We start from the raw sequence: 21,548 nt of genomic DNA on the forward strand, positions 1-21,548 counted from the left end.
AAGAAAAACACGAACCCTTCACTACTCATGTGATCAAACAACCCTTATGGTGAATAGAGACTCCCCCCTTACAAACTCATCCTAAAAAAACACGTTAGATGCAATCTAATGATTCACAGACCTAATATTAGTGAAAGATAGTCTCACCCTTACCTTAGATTGTTTTTCTGAAATCAAAAGCAGCGTTCTTCGTTCCTAGGGTTCTCTCTCTGAGTTCTCCTCTTTCTTCTCTTCTCTTTTGTTCTCCTCTTTTCCAAAAAACGGTTTAACGTAAAAACTCTTTCTAACCTAAACTTTTTTATTTATAATACTAAATACTCTTCCTAAATCTATTTAGGCCCAATAACTTATTCTTCTTTCTATTCTAACCACCAATTCTACTTACACTAATAATTCTCATATTCTAATAAATAATAGAATAAAGCCACCTAATATAATACCAACACATCGCATATTTAAAATAAATCACATAAATAAACCCTAACTTAATAAAAATAATTAAATAAAAAGGAGGGCGTTACACCAGGAACCAATTTTCGATCCAGAAGAAACCTGCAAAAACAATACATCAGAACCATATTCACGATACATAAACCAGCACCAACATCACACGAACCCACACCGATTTCAATCGACAAACACCGCAATCGCACCATCGAACCTGCAATACCACATCCATTCAAACCGACACGAACCTGACACACACACATACGGACGGTGACCCACGCACGACACAGAGGCAGCGGCGGCGACGCACAACCCAACGCAAACTCAGAACCAGCAATAGGCACGAAACCGACGCATCACGGTCCAACAACTCAGCACTACACAAGCAGTGAGCGATCCCGCAACAAGAAGAACCCAAACCGGATTCGAATTCAAATCCGAATCATCGAAACAGACAGGGAAGGAAAGGTATGAGTCTCGCTTCATCTATGTGTTTGTTTTGTTGATTTTTTATTGTGATAAGTTGTTAGAGTAGAAGGGGATTGAATAAAAAAAGAACAAAAAAAATTTAAGGAAAGAAGAAGAAGTCAGAAGCCGTGAACGAGAGGAAGAAGATAGAAAGAAGAGAGAGAAAGAAATGAATCAAATGAGAAAAAGGGTCTTAGAGCATCTCCAATGGGGGGTCCTTACTTAACAAGGACCACTCCCCGTTAAGGACCCTCCATTGGAGGAAGAAAAATTGAGTCCCCGTTAAGGAACGGGCAACTATATAAGGACCCTCTCTCTCCTGAGTAACTAACGGGTCCCACGTTTAAAAAAGTAATAAAATGTGTACTACTTGGTCCCACTTGCATAAAGAAGTAATAAAATGTGTACTACTTGGTCCCACTTGTAAAAATGAGTAATAGATAAATTATTTTGTTTAATATGTAAAGATAGTGGAACATATTTAAATATTTTTCATTGGAGTCCTTATTAATGTATTGTCATTGGAGTCATTGAGTCCTTAATAGGTACTTTTATTAAAAAATTATAAATAAGTGATGTGTCACGTGGGGTCCATTTAAGGAGTCCTTGTTAGGAAACTACCATTGTGGATGCTCTTACACCCTATATATATGTCTCTCTGAACCGGTTCGGTTCTCCTGGACCGAACCAGGGTTGAACCGAACCGGTCTAACCCTTTAAGCCCAACGTGCCTTACCCTGTTCAAGGCCCAATCTGCTTCTGTTTTAATCCCAGCTTTTTAATTACTACACCCTCTTATTATTGCTGCACCCCCACCTGCATTCATTTTTTTTTTACTTTATTTTTATCATCATACCTATTTATCATGCATTTTTATTCCTAATTACGTTTTATTTTGCTGCATCTAATATCATTTTAGTTTGCAGTTGCATATTTTATTTTATCGTTATGCATTTTTAAATTATTAGAATGTATATAGCTTTCCATGTAACTTAATTATTTATTTTCGTTTCTTGCACATAATTTAGAATGTAAATAGGCTTTAATGTAATTTATTTTTTATCGCAGACCGTAGAATGTATTAATAGGTTTTTTGTAATAGCTTAGGTGCATGTGTGCGTGCGTGTGTGTATGCCTTTATCTCTCTTTCTAGCTTAGGTTATTGGTCTTTGTGGTGATCCAATATCACTACAAAGTACCTACGCGCTTTATTTTCCTGCTCCGTTAGTGTTCATTTTTAGTTTGGTTATTATTCAAAAACAACAAAAACATGCAAATAGTATCAAAAATCACAAAAATATTTTTTTAAATAAACCTTGATCTTAGATAAGTGTCCGTCTTTTTATTTTTTCTTTTCTTAAGTCAAACAATAATCAATTTAATTTCATTTTGAGTCTCTTTTCTTTAATATAAAAAATACAAACGAATTCATTTTGCCATTTGGCTTTTCCATTTTAAAACCTTTTTCAAACTAATAAAAAACGCATAACCAATCAAACGTCAGTTTTTTAACCCCGAACTACGAGGTTTTGATCCCTCACGGGTACGTAGGCAGAGGACACTCGTCCTTCCAAATCAATAAAATGTAGATAATTAGGTCTTCTTCTTTTAATCATTTAAAATTCCATTTTTTTTTCCAAAATAAGCAAGTTATAGCACATTAATTAAATGAAATCAAGAGGTTCCCGTAGAGTACTACGGACATAAATGGTGCTAATACCTTCCCTTTATGTAACTAACCCTCGAACCCTAAATCTTTTCAAAATATGGGGTAGTTTGAACTTTCTTCCCCTTTTCTTAAAAAATAAAAATGTTCGGTCGTGAAATAATCAAGTGAGTCAATAAGCTAATCAAATAGCCTTGATCTCCGAAAAATGACGCGACAACTATATTTTTACACAAATCAGATTAAGTGCCCAAAAGCCCATTATTAATTGATCACTTTTATTAGGGCCTAGGCATCATCAAATGGATCACAACATCAGTCCGTTTTTTATTAAAATCAAAACCAACAATTGATTGTAGCCCACAAAATATTAGAAGAAATTCTAACAATAAAATGTTATGGAAAGATGAAATTATAAAGAAAAAGAAGAGAGGGAAATTTTTAGTAAATGAAGTTTGAATTTGAAATAGGTTGCTTTGTGCTTTGTAGCTGGAACCGTGAAAACATGCAAATTGTTTATTTGGTATTTTTTAGAAACCATGCTTTATGCTAGAAACCATGCTTTGTTGTTTGTAGCTGGACCCGTGAAATGATGAAATTTGTAGCTGGACCCGCATTAAGGAAAATTGAATGAATCATTTCAAGACACAACTGCTTGTTACATATATAGCCTGCAATTTATTGAACTCACAGTGTAATGAAAAGGGTAAAAAGGTGAGAGTGTGGTAAAAAACTCAGGGTTCTCCCATTTCAAAATTAATGATCACGTTACCCTCCAATAAAGGGAAATTACAGTGAAATTTTTTTGTTTGAAGTAGGGACAGTTGTGAGTTTTTGATAGGCATTTGTTTTCTCATATACATAATAGATTTTCAAGCTTCAGAGTTCACACACATAATTTCACACCACAACACTTTACATTGCTGTTTCAACAATTAATCAGTTCCCTCTCATCCATCCATGTCTTCCTCCTTAAACTTCAATCTTAAGACGTTTCCCTCCCTATATAACAAAAACACAATGAATCTGTCGAAAGCATTAAGGATTTATGACGTGTTCTTAAGGGTGTGTTTGGGAAGAGGGTTTAGGAGGGGAATGAAGGGGAGGGCTTACATTCCTTTTTTAATTTAAAGACATTATAAAATGATTTTTAAAAAATTGAATTAACAACATGATAAATGATTATATAATACTTCAAAAACACTTAATTTATCTTAAAAAGACATTTTACATTGTTCATAATTTTAAAAATAAAAGTGAGTCCTCCCCTCCCTTCCCCTCCTAAACCCTCTTCCCAAACACACCCTAAGTTTCCGAGGGGAAGATACTCGTGCTTCTTTCACTTCACATTTAAACACTTCTCTTATTAATGCTGGAGTTAAAGTACTTCAAAGGAGAGATGCCATTTCAAAATCAATAAATCTAGCAATAGAACTATCACAAATTGTTATCATTGTTTTCTCAAAGAACTATGCGGATTCACGATGGTGTTTGGATGAGTTGGTGAAGATAATGGAGTGTTCCAAAGCCATAGGGCAAGTTGTTTTGCCAGTGTTCTACGGTGTAGATCCTTCGGAAGTTCGTCACCAAAAGGGTGATTTTGGTAAAGCATTTGAAAGTCTATTGACTAAACTTTCAAATACGAAAAGACTTTTCAAAGTGTTAACCTTCACATCCAGGTCATCGAATATGGAGCAGGAACGGAGTTGGACAGCTGCACTTCATGAGGTAGCCGGGTATGCAGGGTTTGTAGTGCTAAATTCAAGGTAATGCAATTCATCTCAACGAGCATTCTTTCTAGAGAATGATTTTGAAAGAAAAAAGGTCGAACCTTGGATTTTTTTTATTTTTTTGGATATTTTTAAAATATTTTTGATCAAATTTGGGCTTACCTTTGGAAAAATGTTCAGTATTTATTTACATTGTTAATTATGTTTAATGAATGATTAATTGATATCTTGTATATTTGATTACAATGAACATTTGACACAAATAATGTTCATTTCTTCATGACATAGTTAACATAATTCAAACATGTGGCTAATTACATTTCAGTAGATGGTTGATAAATTGCACAATGTTTTGTAACTCATTAACCATGTAACCGAGTAAATGAACATTGACGGAATATATGATCCTTTATTTGGGTTTTAAAACAGGAACGAAAGTGAGGCAATTAAGGATATTGTTGAAAAAGTTGTGGGTTTACTAAACAAGACAGACTTGTTCGTTGCTAATAATCCAGTAGGGGTTGAACCTCGAGTGCAAGATATGATTCAACTGATATACAAAAAAATACCGCAACCAACGAGTGAACTACTACACTTCCAACCAAGGCAAGCTTCTTTTAAACCGCTACAAGCGCAACAAGTGCAACCTTCATTTCAACCACTACACTTGAAGCCAATGGAAACTCTATTTCAACTGCTACAAGACTGACAAATGCAAGCTTCCTTTCAACCACTACTCTCCCCACAAGTGAACAATCCATTTCAACAGCAACAATTCCAACAAATGCAAGATCCATTTCAAAACAAACAGTCAAAAGATGTTCTTCTACTAGGGATGTGGGGTATGGGAGGGATCCGAAAAACCACTATTGCAAAAGCCATTTACAATAAGTTTGGCCACAATTTTGATGGTAGGAGCTTCGTCGCAAATATTAGGGAAGTTTGGGAGCAAAATATTCATCAAGTGTATTTACAAGAACAAATTCTATTTGATATTTGCAAAGAAATATCGACCAAGATACATAACATTGAGGAAGGAAAAAATAAGTTAAAGGATATACTTTGTAATAAAAGAGTACTTCGTGTACTTGATGATGTGAATACATTGGATCAATTGAATGCTTTGTGTGGAAGTCATCAATGGTTTGGTTCGGGTAGTAGAATAATTATCACAATTAGAGATATGAATATACTTAGAGGGAATAGAGTTGATGAAGTATACACAATGAAAAAAATGGGTGAAAGTGAATCAATTGAGCTTTTTAGTTGGCATGCATTCAAGCAAGCAATCCCTAGAAAAGATTTTTCCGAAATATTAAGAAATGTAGTGGATTATTCCGGGGGATTCCCGCTAGCTCTTGAAGTCCTTGGGTCATATTTGTTTGATAGGGGAATAAAGGAATGGGAGAGTGTTTTGGAAAAACTCAGAAAAATTCCCAATGATCAAGTACAGAAGAAGTTAAAACTAAGTTATGATGCTTTAAATGATGACACTGAGACATAAATATTCCTTGACATAGCTTGCTTCTTTATTGGGATGGTCCGAAATGATGTTATACATATATTAAATGGGTGCGAACTTTATGCAGAAATTGGAATAAATGTTCTTGTGGAGCGTAGCCTTGTAACTGTTGATGATATGGGCAGACATGGAATGCATGATTTATTGGAATGGATTTTCTTTAACATGCATACCTAGAAGCTTTTATAATGGAAATTTAGTTTCCATTGATTTAGTAAACAACAATGTCAAATTTCTATGGAAAGAGACTCAGGTATTAATTTTGATTTCATTTTTCATCTTTCATTAGAACTCCACACATAATACTATGACCTAACATGTATGTTCTTGCAGAAGATGGAGAAGTTGAAAATTCTAAACCTTAGTCATTCTCATTCTCTGACACAGACGCCGGACTTTTCAAACATGACTAATCTTGAAAAGCTAGTATTGACCGATTGTCCAATGTTGTCTGAGATTTCTCCTAGCATTGGACATCTCAATAAACTACTTCTGATAGATCTGGAAGATGTATTAACATACGTAGACTCCCAAAAAGCATACACAAGTTAAAATCTCTGAAAACTCTTATTCTTTCAGGATGTTTAAAGATTGACCAGTTGGAAGAAGACTTAGGATATGGAATCTTTAACCACCCTAATCTTAATATATAATACTAAGGTTCACAATGCATGCTCATTGTGAAACCCTAAACCTAAACCTAATCTTGCCTTTTTTGAGAGGTTGTTTAAAAAATCTTTCTGAGAAAAGTCTCTGCAGGGAGTTGAACTCACAACCCATAGCCTCCATCCAATCACTTTAACCACTTGACCAGTAGCTGTTTTGGTGTTATAATTTCGCTTCCACTAATGCATATCCTTTACCAAACACACATTTTAAAAGGCAATTAATCTCACAATTATCTTTGTGTCCCCCACTTTAATTTCTTTTACATTTTCGAAAAACGTTACTTTATCTTGGTATCCCAATCAGTAATCAATTGCTTTGCCATTTCCCAATTGCTTTGCCGTTTTTCCTTCATTTTTCCACATTCTTCTTCAATTCTCCCTCTCTCTCTCTCTCTCATTGTTTCTCTCTGTGTCTTTAGGTTTGGGTGTTCTCTTCATCGCCGTCGGTCAGCCAAGGCAATAATCCTCTTCAATTTTTATTGAAAAAGAATGCTTCTATGCAACAACATTTTCAAGACCTTCGATCCCTCGGTATGCGTTTTCAGTTTTGTTACGTTTTGATTGATTTTGATTTCACGATTAGGGTTTTGGTATCTCCGGTGTTGTTTTGATTAATTTGTTCGATTTGATAGGAAAGGAGCTTGAAGAAGCTGGATTTCTCAGTGAATCGACATGTTCGCGGATGGTTTTTCTCTTCATCAACGATCTTCTCTCTCATTCTCTCTCTATCGCTGCTCTTCTCCTCTCTCATTGATTTTTTGTTTTAAACTACCTATACATGTTGTGGTAAGCTTTAAAGAATGTAATTGTAATCTTTAAGTTGTTGCATAAGTATAATTTTGTGTGTTTGTCATCTTATACAGGTTTCAAAACTGGAAGCAATACAAAGTGATTATGGTAGAACCTTGAAAGAAGAATTGCTGGCATGGAAATTTGATAACACTTCCAAGTATGTTTTAACAAGAAACTAAGACTGAATTTCATATATCACTTAAAGGATGAATGAAGTCAGTGGAAAATAAATTGGATCCATGAAACTTCTTGATGTGCCATTTTTTTAAAAAAATTATTTAGAACTTCATTTGAGTGTAATTTGTCCACAATTTAGGTTTAAAAGTAACTTTCTTTTGACCAAAGGGTTTAACTATGCCTTTTTAATGCAGTGGTGCAAATACAATGTTAAGACCATTGATATTAAAGACATTAGCAAAGGAAATTTGTTGGAAGATTGCTATAACAATCATTGATTTTTGCGGGTGTTTTGTTTTTAAGGGGTGTTCTGGTCTGTTTCTGTTCTGCTGGCAGATTTTTTTCTGCAGAATTTGTATTTCTAGGCCCTTTTGTAGCAGGATTTGTTTGGCTGGTTTGTTAGGTGCTGTTATGTTGGGGCGTGGGGATCTTTTTTATCCTCCTGTGTAATTTTGAGCTTTTCCCACTACCTTTGTGGAAGCTCCTTTTATATATAATATATGATGTTAACAAAAAAACCAAAGATTTTAGGACTGTGGTGAACAAGGATGGCCATGAATAGGCTTAAATATGAATTTCGTCCCTGTAATATAGGCGTGTTTTGATTTTCGTCCCTGTAAAAAAAAAAGTTTGAATTACGTCCCTGTAAAATTTTTTTTGTTTGAAAATGGTCCCTGGGCCCACTGTAGCGCTGATGTGGCATGGCATTCGCCACGTGGCAGTTGTTGACTGTGCAACTTTTGCCACGTGGCACTGACGTGGCGTGCCACATAATATTAAATTTTAAAAAATATTTTAAAAATTCTGAAAATTGTTTTTAAAATAAAAAAATATGAAAATAATTTTAAAAGTCATAAAAAATTACCGAAAAATCTGAAAATAAATTTAAAAATCATAAAAAATTTCCGAAAAAATCTGAAAATTATAAAAATTTTCCAAAAAATCTGAAAATAAATTTAAAAATCATAAAAAATTTCCGAAAAATCTGAAAATAAATTTAAAAATCATAAAAAGATTTCAAAAATTTTAAAATTTATAATTTTTAATTTCGAAAACTTAAAAATTTTAAAAAATTTCGAAAATTTATAATTTTTAAAAATTTCGGGATTTTTCAGATTTTGAAATTTTTGAAAATTTCGAAAATTAATTTTCGAAGAATGTGAAAAAAATTCCGAAAATTTTTAAAAAATGTGAAAATTTTCGAAGAATGTTGTGGCTAAGAATTAATTTTTTTCCGAAAAAATTTTAAAAATTAAAAATTCCGAAAAAAATAAATTATAAATTTTCGAAATTTTTTTAAATTTTCAAAAAAAATTTAAAAAATTATAATTTTTTTCCGAAATATTAAAATAAATTTTTTCTGAAATTATGAAATATATTTTCTGATTTTTTTCTGTAATTAATATATATATTCTGAAATTTTTCGAAAAAACTGAATATAATATATTAATTTCAGAATATATATTATATTTTTCGAAAAAAATTTAATATATAATTTTCAAATTAAAAAATCTATTTTTCGAAATTTTTTTATGATTTTTAAATTTATTTTCAGATTTTTTGGAAATTTTTTATAATTTTCAGATTTTTTTCAAAATTGTTTATGATTTTTAAATTTATTTTGGGATTTTTCGGAATTTTTTTTTTATTTTTAGATTTTTTATGATTTTTAAATTTATTTTCAGATTTTTTTAAATTTAAATAAATTATTTTCAGAATTTTATTTTTATTTTTTATTTTCTAATTATGTGGCACGCCACGTCAGCCCCACGTGGCAAAAGTTGCACAGTCAGCAACTGCCACGTGGCCAAACCCTTGCCAACTCAGCTGAACAGTGGGCCCAGGGACCATTTTCAAACAAAATTTTTTTTACAGGGACGTAATTCAAACTTTTTTTTTGACAGGGACGAAAATCAAAACGCGTCTATATTACAGGGACGAAAATCATATTTAAGCCCCATGAATATATTGAAATTGTGATCATAGAAGCAAAGGCAATCTTTTTATTATCATCAACTATCATTCTTTGCATTAGATCAAAATTAGATTGAATATTCATGTAAACTAACTAAATCATTATAAAGCTTATTGAAGGATCCATTGCAACCAAGGATGACAATGGTAAAACTGGATGATAATAACACATATTGCATATATGTACTACACTTCTTCATATTGCATTGCAATCAAGGCTGAAGTAAGGTTGCTAATGCTTAATATTTATTAGTGCAATCAAAGAATTCTCTATGTAGGTTTTTATTGCAAATGAGACATTTTTATGAAGTGGCTTAAGAAAAAAAAAAGTTTTCCATGTTTTGGAAACAATACAAGTCAACAGTTTGATCTTCTTTTTTTGTTTTGAAGAAAGTTTAACCCTTTCTTCTTATTTATGTAATCTGGCAGTTCTTCATGGTTTGGTGATTAAACTTTTATTCTCTATTAGAAATGAATCTAGAAGAAATCTCAGTTTGTTATTTTTTTTCATCTCAAGGTCATAAAGAGAGATATTGTTGAACAAATTGGTTACATATAACCACCAGTAATGATTCAGCTAACAATATCTTTAAATTTTTTTACTTTATCCTCTTCACACTTAGTTTGGTTTCATGCAGTAAAGGTAATTTATATGCACCTGATCCTTGGTCTTTTTTTGTGCTAAAGAATCATATATGTATATATATTACTAGCTCAGTTAATACCTAAGTTGCTTTAACAAAGATAACAGTGATCATTATATATAATTCACTAAAAGTGAGAACTGTAGGGCCAACCATCAACTGTTACTAACCACTATAACAGATCAAGTTAACATGCGAAAAACAAAATAAAGCTATCCTTATAACTTTTCTTGAACACTTACTTTCAATTTAAAAATACAATACAATAATAGCTTATATATAACAGATGAATATGCCATTATGAAGCTAATTTAATGATTCAGCGTAAATTATATGAGAGAAATTTCGCATCTCAAATTTGTTAGATATAAAATACTTTTTTGTTTTGTTTTAAGATATCATATTAGAGTTTCTACAGTATTTTATAGTTGGATCTTTGTTGTTTCCATTTTTTCTTAGAGGCAGAGTGACTTTCCAAACTTATTTTGAATTGTTTATGTGAGTTGCTAAGTACAGTCAATTAGCCCGTTTGTTTATTATTCTTCACCAAAACCCTAACAACACTGTTCATTTACACATGGTGCTATTATGCTGCCAATGATGTTTTCCCATGATTTTGGAGACTAGATCAATCAATATGCAATTCTGGTAGACCCAAAACAAAATCGGTTTGAGGTACTCATGGAAAGGAATAACCAGGGAATTTACTTGACAACGGGTTGCAATGCTCTTTGTGAATTTTACAAAGTGCAATTTGATTCTTGGGTTACAATCGTGTTTATGGGAGCCGCCATTGACATTGACTGCTGATGAGGTAAACTATTTTTATTTTTTTGTGAATTGTTTTTGACTTTTGATTTGAGACATCTACTATTTGTAAATCTTCATTTTATAATGTTATTATTATCTTTTAATTCAGACCCAAGAAAACAATTTTGCTGGTTCATCCAATACAATGGTTAACCTTACGGATGCTTTGGACCATGTGACTAACAACGATGACAAGGATAAAGAAATGGATACTACCCCATGCAGCAAGATTACTGGGAAAAGGTCTGCTGAAAAAGTTTTGATGGATTTCACCCCCTCTCTCTGCTGATGCTGGAGACGTGTCTGCTACAAAGACTGTCAAGCTCAAATCTGTAAGATTGAGAAAAAGGACTAAAATTATGAACAACTTTTATCAGTCCTGTCTGTTTTGAATTTTGTTGCTTTTTTAGTGTTTGTTTAATTCCAAAATTTTGGTTAATATTGAGCTTACAACTCAATTTTTGATTTTAATTATGTTCAATAATTGTCCTTTTATGGATTGGTCGATGTAGACTTTTGGTTCGAATGTACTCAGCTCTATCTATTGATCAATGAATGTTATTTTTCTAATATGTTTTTATGAGTAACAAGTAAATATAGATTATGAAATATAAATGGTGCATGGACTAGCATATTTCGTGAAGTAAAATGTGTATCCTCCTTTAGAAGCTGCACTTATAGATCAAACCTTTTCCGAAATTTAATTTTTTAACAAGTAAATAGAGCAAAAACATATTTAGATCAGAACTGTGATTCTTTCCGTTCTTCTTCAGTTTTTTAACGATGTCTAATAATTAATCGCAGCCTACTAAAATTAATTATTCTCAAGGAGAAACGGTGTATTATTTACAAGATAAAGGGTTCACTCATCCACTGTTTAAAGCTGTGTTCTGCACTTAACATATTTAATATATTGTTTAGTTTATATATTCAACTCACTATTTAGTTAATAAAAAATTATACCTTTGAATAATTAATTTACGAAATAAGGCAATGTGTCGTCTGTTGGAAATAAGGTATACATATTTGGGTTCAAATAATGACTTAAATCGCAGCACTGCTCATACCTGGGGGAAGGACTGCTCATTCAAGGTTCAGTTTACCAATTATGGTTGACGAGTGCTCTACTTGCGGCATTTTTCCAAAAACAAATTTAGTCGAGCTTATCATCAACGCAAAGCTTATCATTTGGGATGAAGCACCTATGATGCACAAACATTTGTTCGAAGCACTTGATAGAAGTCTAAGAGATTTGATGCGACATCATAACAAAGGCACCCAAAGCAAATAGGCAAGAAGTTGTTAACAAACCGGAGGAAAGGAGAATGAGGGAAAATCATGTATTCAACCCTACAAACAATGCCCTAAAATCCAATAAGGAACATATTTTTTTGTTCAACAAAGCAATCTCCCATCAGTTACACAAATTATTAATTCAATTTCTCTCAAATTATCTCTTTCACCATCTGACACAAGAATTCCGTTTAAATTCAATAGAAGACAATTTCCCATCCGTGTATGCTTTGCAATGACTATTAACAAAAGTCAAGGCCAATCTCTCAAACAAGTTGGAGTATATCTCTCACAACCTGTGTTCTCTCATGGTCAACTTTATGTTGCTATTTCGTGCGTGACTTCTAGGAGTGGGCTGAAAATACTTCTGACAGACGACGACGGGGTTTGCATCAACAATACTTTAAATGTTGTTTACAAAGAAGTTTTTTGCAATTTATCATGAATTGAATTTTGTTGTGTCCCAATTGTATTAAGTCACTTATAAACTTTATGTTTCAAGGTTTGATATTTACTATTAAAATTTGCTTTTAGGATTTACACATATGCAATTTTTATGACCCGTGCGGCAGCACGGGTGCAAGTGTAACACCCCGTTTTCCCAACATGAAAATTTCATTTAAAATCAGAGTATTTTGATCACAACGGAATGTCACATACTTCAATTAAATCATAAAATGGATAATAATAATTATCCTTCAAATTCAACATCATGAAAAATCTTAAACTATTGCAGCGGAAAATAGTTCAACATTTAAAAGTCTTGGCACACAGGCCTTATTGAAAAATCTCATAAATTAGTTCATAAAAGAGACACGTAAGGAATAGAAGTAAAAGCAAGCCCTCATCCCGTTACGTATCAGAGCACCTAGACACCAACTGAGAGTCCACTCATGAACGCCTCTAATCTTTATTACCTGCACATTACCCACGGTCGAGGCAACATATACGCAGAAGGGGTGAGATTTCATAATCAATACATTAAGCATATAATCCAATAAAATGCATTTAACAACTTAAACATTAATAACATATCAACAATTAACAATTAGCATAATTTTTCATTACATAACAAATACAATCATCAATACCATTACTAATTCTCATCACAAATCATAATCAACTTAACACTCAACTTGACGACACAACTCATCCTTGACCATGCAACTCTATCAACTCGACAACATCTTGACAACTTAAACATCATGAACCTCTTGATATGCAAATGCATTTGGTACCAATACAGAGCATCAAGCTCCCAACCAACTTATATGAGCGTAATTAGGCTCTTCAGGGCATCAAGCCCCCAACATAGTGAGCAAAAGCTCCAGGGCATCAAGCCCTCACCAATCATGTGAATGACTAAGCATTCCAGGGCATCAAGCCCTCAACCAACTTATATGAGTATGCAATGGACTCAACTTCCAACAACTTAGACAACGACGTGTACAACTCATACGACTCATAATCATAGACAACTTCTTAAATTCCAACAACATAGACCGACTCATGCAACCTCAAGACACTAACAGTCGACAACAGAAAACAGCAGCAACATACAACAATTAACAACGCTTGAATGTGTTAACATTCACATAAGGAATTAATTACATCAATATAAATATCATAAAACATCATTATAGCATTCATGCAGCAACACTTCTAATTTTCAGTCACCATAACAGACTTCTGGAGCTTATGAAAGCATCCTAAACAGCTCTCTAACTTACTTCTAAGGTCATCTCAAGACTACACGTGCGAAAGGATCGCATCGGGACAATTTTGGGCAACTAACAGCTTAACTCGTAGTGGCGAGTAACTTCACTCGCACTGGCGAGCAAAGTGTGCATTCTGGGTTCCTACGTATTTACTCGCAGTGGCGAGTTATTCTGCTCGCAGTTGCGAGCTCACAGGTCACTCGCAGTTGCGAGTTGCATTGCTCGCAGTTGCGAGTTCTGGGTTCTAGCTCGCAGATGCGAGTGTTCTTGCTCGCAGGTGCGAGCGATGAATGTCAGTACGGCCAGAAACCTAAAAATCACAACTTTTCACCTATATTCATGATCCCTTCATCCAAATAGCATCTAATTATCATCTTAAGTCATATCTAAGGTCTGTATACTAATTTTGCATCAATCTAACATCTGTTCTTGATTTATTCATCAAAAGTGATCCTAAACCTAATTCTCAATTCTCACCAAAACTTAACCTAATCATGCTAAATTCATCCTATAGAATTATACCCTTAATAATATTGAAAATTAGTCTCACCCTTACCTGGTTATGATGAAATCGCAGCTCTCCCTCTGGTTCTCCTCTTTTCTGACTTTTCTCCCTTTTTCTCCAAAAACGTACGTATTATGTTTTCTAACTTTTGTTGTCTATTTATCTCTCCTAATTACTCTTATCACTACTAATTGCTCATCTCACAACACAGCCCAATTTTTAATATTTTTATTTTATTTATCAAATCTTATTTTATTTAATAATAAAATAAGTCATAACAACATAACAACTTCACCACAACAAAATATCCCTCATAATTCAGTTATAAATCATATAACCCATTCAACTTCATAAATCATAAAATTCACACATATCAGTCATGAAAATCACGTAAATCATATATATAAATATATTTTTAAATAATCGAATAATTAAGACGGGCGTTACAACTCTCCCCAACTTATAGAATTTTCGTCCTCGAAAATTTACCTCAGATCAACGATCCTCACCCTCCGTCTGAGTACCAGATAAAGCAAACACCTTCCCACTAGCTTGAGCCTTCTTAGGTTTCTTGCACTGTGAACCCATGTGACCTTCTTCATTGCAATTAAAACACACCACATCATCATGCTTACACTCTATAATAGTATGTCCCTTTCTACCACAACGAAAGCATCGTTTCACCTCTCCAGTACAAGCATTACGCTTATGGCCCTTCTCACCACATGTGTAGCAAACAACCTCAGCATTAGTATCTTTCCTTCCCGGTTTCCTTTCATCATTCACCCTTTGACTATCCTTATCAGCAGGGGCATTGTAAGGCTTATAACGATTTTGTTGGTTCTTACTCTTCCGCTCATTCCTGATCTTGTAATGGGTTATAGTATCTTCTTCATAAATTCTGCAACTGCTCACCAGCTCGGAAAAATTACGGATCTGCTGATATCCAATGGCCCGCTTGATCTCAGGACGTAAGCCATTCTCAAACTTAATACACTTAGAAAATTCAGCAGTCTCAGCAGTGTAGTGTGGATAAAACTTAGCTAATTCCACGAACTTAGCAGCATACTTAGTCACCAACATTTCACCTTGCTTCAACTCAAGAAACTCAATCTCTTTCTTCCCGCGAACATCCTCCGGAAAGTACCTGTTTAGGAACTCCCTCCTAAACACAGCCCAAGTAACGACCGTATCATCTTACTCTAAGTTAGGTAGAAGACTAACCCACCAGTCATCAGCTTCCTCAGATAGCATGTGCGTACCAAAACGCACCTTCTGATCATCAGTACATTGCATAACTCTGAAAATTCTTTCAACCTCCTTGAGCCACGTCTGTGCTCCATCAGGGTCGTACCTTCCTTTGAAAGTAGGAGGATGATTCCTCAGAAAAGCCTCCAACATTCTCACATCAGCATTAACACCAGCACCAGCATTTGGTTGTTGTCCTATAGCTTGGGCCACGGCTTCCAAGGCAGCAGCCATCGCAGCATAATTTCTTCCAGCCATTCTAGTTCTCTTATAACAGATAAGATTTGCAGCTTCCAGTTTTCTTCACTGCGCAACACACAACAATTAGAATAACACAATAAGGGTATCCTAACTGTTAAAACGACACAACTTGACTCACTACTTGGCCGGACGGACCGACCTGCTCTGATACCAATTGTAACACCCCGTTTTCCCAACATGAAAATTTCATTTAAAATCAGAGTATTTTGATCACAACGGAATGTCACATACTTCAATTAAATCATAAAATGGATAATAATAATTATCCTTCAAATTCAACATCATGAAAAATCTTAAACTATTGCAGCGGAAAATAGTTCAACATTTAAAAGTCTTGGCACGCAGGCCTTATTGAAAAATCTCATAAATTAGTTCATAAAAGAGACACGTAAGGAATAGAAGTAAAAGCAAGCCCTCATCCCGTTACGTATCAGAGCACCTAGACAGCAACTGAGAGTCCACTCATGAACGCCTCTAATCTTTATTACCTGCACATTACCCACGGTCGAGGCAACATATACGCAGAAGGGGTGAGATTTCATAATCAATACATTAAGCATATAATCCAATAAAATGCATTTAACAACTTAAACATTAATAACATATCAACAATTAACAATTAGCATAATTTTTCATTACATAACAAATACAATCATCAATACCATTACTAATTCTCATCACAAATCATAATCAACTTAACACTCAACTTGACGACACAACTCATCCTTGACCATGCAACTCTATCAACTCGACAACATCTTGACAACTTAAACATCATGAACCTCTTGATATGCAAATGCATTTGGTACCAATACAGAGCATCAAGCTCCCAACCAACTTATATGAGCGTAATTAGGCTCTTCAGGGCATCAAGCCCCCAACATAGTGAGCAAAAGCTCCAGGGCATCAAGCCCTCACCAATCATGTGAATGACTAAGCATTCCAGGGCATCAAGCCCTCAACCAACTTATATGAGTATGCAATGGACTCAACTTCCAACAACTTAGACAACGACGTGTACAACTCATACGACTCATAATCATAGACAACTTCTTAAATTCCAACAACATAGACCGACTCATGCAACCTCAAGACACTAACAGTCGACAACAGAAAACAGCAGCAACATACAACAATTAACAACGCTTGAATGTGTTAACATTCACATAAGGAATTAATTACATCAATATAAATATCATAAAACATCATTATAGCATTCATGCAGCAACACTTCTAATTTTCAGTCACCATAACAGACTTCTGGAGCTTATGAAAGCATCCTAAACAGCTCTCTAACTTACTTCTAAGGTCATCTCAAGACTACACGTGCGAAAGGATCGCATCGGGACAATTTTGGGCAACTAACAGCTTAACTCGCAGTGGCGAGTAACTTCACTCGCACTGGCGAGCAAAGTGTGCATTCTGGGTTCCTACGTATTTACTCGCAGTGGCGAGTTATTCTGCTCGTAGTTGCGAGCTCACAGGTCACTCGCAGTTGCGAGTTGCATTGCTCGCAGTTGCGAGTTCTGGGTTCTAGCTCGCAGATGCGAGTGTTCTTGCTCGCAGGTGCGAGCGATGAATGTCAGTACGGCCAGAAACCTAAAAATCACAACTTTTCACCTATATTCATGATCCCTTCATCCAAATAGCATCTAATTATCATCTTAAGTCATATCTAAGGTCTGTATACTAATTTTGCATCAATCTAACATCTGTTCTTGATTTATTCATCAAAAGTGATCCTAAACCTAATTCTCAATTCTCACCAAAACTTAACCTAATCATGCTAAATTCATCCTATAGAATTATACCCTTAATAATATTGAAAATTAGTCTCACCCTTACCTGGTTATGATGAAATCGCAGCTCTCCCTCTGGTTCTCCTCTTTTCTGACTTTTCTCCCTTTTTCTCCAAAAACGTACGTATTATGTTTTCTAACTTTTGTTGTCTATTTATCTCTCCTAATTACTCTTATCACTACTAATTGCTCATCTCACAACACAGCCCAATTTTTAATATTTTTATTTTATTTATCAAATCTTATTTTATTTAATAATAAAATAAGTCATAACAACATAACAACTTCACCACAACAAAATATCCCTCATAATTCAGTTATAAATCATATAACCCATTCAACTTCATAAATCATAAAATTCACACATATCAGTCATGAAAATCACGTAAATCATATATATAAATATATTTTTAAATAATCGAATAATTAAGACGAGCGTTACAGCAAGGACTAGTTGCAAGTAATACTGCAATAGCAAGGGTTCCCATTTCAGTGGTAAGGTCAAAGAGCATTGGATATATTTCTTTGTGCGGTTATGAAGGATTCTCTCATGACGTGTTTTCAGCTATCATTTGGTCTTGGATGTCACCGACAAGTAATCTCCCATCGCCATTTCAAACATCTTCTGGCTTGTCATCTCTTGTTCCTTTGGAGGTACAAAATAGTAGTTCCCGTGAACTGTCATCTATGTCCAAATACCTTCCATGGCTTCGATGTCTTTGGGTGGAGTGCGACTCAGAAATTCAACTTTCTCGAGACACAAAAATAATTTTGGATGCCTTATACGCCCCAAATCCTAAAAAATTGGAATCAACTTCTACTTCACAAGTATCAAATATGAAAACTTCTGCACTAATGCAATATTATAGTCAAGTTCACAGTTCAGGATCAAAATATTCCTTAAAATCTTTGTTTATTCAAATTGGAATGAATTGCCAATATTATGAAAGAGAACATTTTACAGGTTTCACATTTAACTCTTAATCTAATTTTCACTTTTAATGATATACTTGTTCGTTAAATCTTTAACCAAATTATAAGGTTTTACAGGTAATATTGATAAACTTGTCCATTAAATCTTAAACTAATTTTCACTTTTACAGAATATGGGTGTCAATGGGTGTGGTGAACATATGCTCCCCGGTGACAGTTATCCAGATTGGTTGAGCTTCAATTTCAAAGGTTCTTCTGTAATTTTTGAAGTCCCTCGAGTGCAAGGGCGTAACTTAAAGACAATGATATGCATTGTCTATTCTTCAAATGCCAAAAACCTATCATCAGATGGCCTTAAAAACATGCTGGTGAAAAATTACACTAAGGCCACCCTTCAACTCTATAAGAGAGATGCCTTAGTCTCTTTTGAAGATGAGGAGGGTGAGAGGATAGTATCAAGTATTGAACCGGGAAACAAAGTAGAGGTGGTTGTTGTTTTTGGGAAAGGTTTCATTGTGAAGGAAGCAATAGTTTATCTTGTATATGATCAACCAATTGGACAAAAAATGGAGAAATGTCGAGAACAAGAAAAAAATGATATTGTGTTTAGTTGTGATCCTAATGAATGTATTGTCGGGACAAGCTGTCTGCAAGTGGAACCCGTGGATGAAAATGTTGGCGCTGTTAGTTGTTGTGGATTGATCAAATATAGTTTCAGACAGTGGATTACAGATTTCATGTGTAAATTAGTGGAGTGCTGGGGAAAGTCAAGTTGACCTTGAGCTTGATTCCGAAGTTGTGATCTTAGTGCTATAATGTTGCTCTTGAATCTGTTAATGTATACCTTCAGTTTAGTTTTTGTTCTGTTGGTGTTTGTAAGTCCTGTTATCTTGCAAAAGACGTATTCATTGGTGTTTGTAAGTGCTGATATCTCGCGAAAGATGTATTCATTGGTTAGCTCATTGTAATCATATCTTAAAAGTTTAAAATCTTAAATTTTTGAACGGTTTTTTTAGACAAGTTTATAACACTATGAAATATTCATTTACTAAAATTTAGAATTTTTTAAAACGGCAAAAGTTAAAGATAAAATTAACAAAATCTGGACGTAGAAATAAAATTTTGCGACAATTTTTTGCTGAGGAACTTTTAGTAATGTTCTTAACACGTCTACAAAAAATTGTTCAAAAACTCAAGAGTTTAAACATAAATTAAACATATTTGAATTGAGTAGGAACTAATACTGAATGCAGAATTTTTTTTAGGGACTAAAATGATTGTTAAAATTAAATAAGGATGAGTAATGGCAAGGCAGTTGGGCCGGACAACATACCTATCGAAGTGTGGAAAAGTCTTGGCGATAGAGGGATTGTGTGGCTCACAAAACTTTTCAACGAGATTATGAGGACGAAGAAAATGCCAGACGAGTGGAGAAGAAGCACCTTAATTCCAATCTTTAAGAACAAGGGGGATATACAACATTGCGCGAATTATAGGGGAATTAAGCTAATGAGTCATACCATGAAGTTATGGGAAAGGGTAATTGAGCGAAGACTAAGAAAAGAGACTCACATTACGGATAACCAATTTGGTTTTATGCATGGGAGGACGACTATGGAAGCGATCTACTTACTTCGACGCGTGATGGAGCGATATCGGACGGATAAAAAAGACTTACACTTAGTTTTCATTGATTTGGAGAAGGCGTATGATAGAGTACCTAGAGAGATTTTGTGGAAATCCTTGGAGAAGAAAGGGGTGAGGATTGCCTATATAAGAGCTATCCAGGATATGTATGAGGGGGATTCGACTAGTGTGAGGACGCAGGATGGGGATACCGTAGATTTTCCCATAACAATAGGACTGCACCAAGGGTCAACCCTAAGTCCTTATCTTTTTACTTTAGTTTTGGATGTACTGACAGAACACATCCAAGAGTTAGCACCGAGATGTATGCTTTTTGCAGATGATGTAGTCTTGCTTGGTGAGTCGAGGGAGGAGTTAAGCGGGAGGCTAGAGACTTGTAGGCAAGCCTTAGAAGCGTATGGCTTCCGCCTGAGTAGAAGCAAGACAGAGTATATGGAATGTAACTTCAACAAAAGGAGAAATGGGTCTACCTTGGAGGTGAAAGTTGGAGATCATATCATACCCCAAGTTACGCGGTTTAGATATCTTGGGTCCATAGTACAAAATGACGGAGAAATAGAAGCTGATGTACATCATCGTATTCAAGTTGGGTGGTTGAAATGGAGAAGAGCCTCAGGTGTTTTGTGCGATAAGAAAGTACCACTTAAGCTGAAAGGAAAGTTCTATCGGACAGCAGTCAGACCGACAATGTTGTATGGTACGGAGTGTTGATCGGTTAAGAGCCAACACGAGAGTAAAGTAAGCGTAGCGGAGATGAGGATATTGCGTTGGGTGAGTGGTAAGACTAGACATGATAGGATTAGGAATGACACCATTAGAGAGAGAGTGGGGGTAACACCTATAGTAGAAAAGTTGGTAGAAAATAGGCTTAGATGGTTTGGACATGTAGAGAGAAGACCCGTAGATGCCGTTGTAAGAAGAGTAGATCAAATGGAGGAGAGCCAGGTTAAAAGAGGTAGAGGAAGACCTAAGAAAACCATTAGAGAAACCATTAGAAAAGATTTAGAGGTCAATGAGCTGGATCCAAATATGGTTTTTGATAGAACACTATGGCGTCATTTGATCCATGTAGCCGACCCCACTTAGTGGGATAAGGCTTGGTTGTTGTTGTTGTTGTATTAATGTCCCAATTTTATAGGGACTAAAATCATATTTAACCTTTTTAAAAATTGTTAAAAAAAATATTTGTGCAAGGATCATTTCTCTCTCTATGAAAATGGGTTGCGAAACAAGTGCATCTTTATAT

The 21,548-nt window shown here is 34.6% G+C and overlaps 1 protein-coding gene, 2 long non-coding RNA genes and 1 pseudogene across 4 annotated transcripts; 3 read left to right on the forward strand and 1 right to left on the reverse strand.

Moving 5' to 3' along the window:
• Nucleotides 1–3,691: 3,691 nt before the first annotated feature.
• LOC146912720 (disease resistance protein Roq1 pseudogene) lies at nucleotides 3,692–5,974 on the forward strand (annotated as a pseudogene). Its single transcript, XR_015016852.1, has 2 exons — nucleotides 3,692–4,347; nucleotides 4,741–5,974. The product of XR_015016852.1 is annotated as a disease resistance protein Roq1 pseudogene (transcript).
• An 849-nt stretch (nucleotides 5,975–6,823) lies between these two features.
• On the forward strand, nucleotides 6,824–7,993 carry LOC146912721 (uncharacterized). The gene is made up of 3 exons (XR_015016853.1): nucleotides 6,824–7,032; nucleotides 7,134–7,450; nucleotides 7,665–7,993. It is a non-coding gene; the product is annotated as an uncharacterized LOC146912721 (long non-coding RNA).
• A 2,796-nt stretch (nucleotides 7,994–10,789) lies between these two features.
• Nucleotides 10,790–11,450, forward strand: LOC146912722 (uncharacterized). Its single transcript, XR_015016854.1, has 2 exons — nucleotides 10,790–10,902; nucleotides 11,008–11,450. It is a non-coding gene; the product is annotated as an uncharacterized LOC146912722 (long non-coding RNA).
• A 3,459-nt stretch (nucleotides 11,451–14,909) lies between these two features.
• Nucleotides 14,910–15,497, reverse strand: LOC146912723 (uncharacterized). The gene has a single exon (XM_085720773.1). The coding sequence runs from the start codon at nucleotides 15,495–15,497 to the stop codon at nucleotides 14,910–14,912; it is 588 nt and encodes a 195-aa protein (XP_085576899.1).
• Nucleotides 15,498–21,548: the final 6,051 nt, after the last annotated feature.

The sequence above is a fragment of the Medicago sativa genome, chromosome 6 (genome assembly GCF_051527215.1).
Source record: "Medicago sativa cultivar Bolivia chromosome 6, Bolivia_mono, whole genome shotgun sequence".
Classification (NCBI taxonomy): Eukaryota; Viridiplantae; Streptophyta; class Magnoliopsida; order Fabales; family Fabaceae; genus Medicago; species Medicago sativa.

Excerpts from the sequence above, each read along its gene's own strand:
- LOC146912723 (XM_085720773.1), bottom strand. The coding sequence starts at position 15,497 with ATGTTGGTGACTAAGTATGCTGCTAAGTTCGTGGAATTAGCTAAGTTT.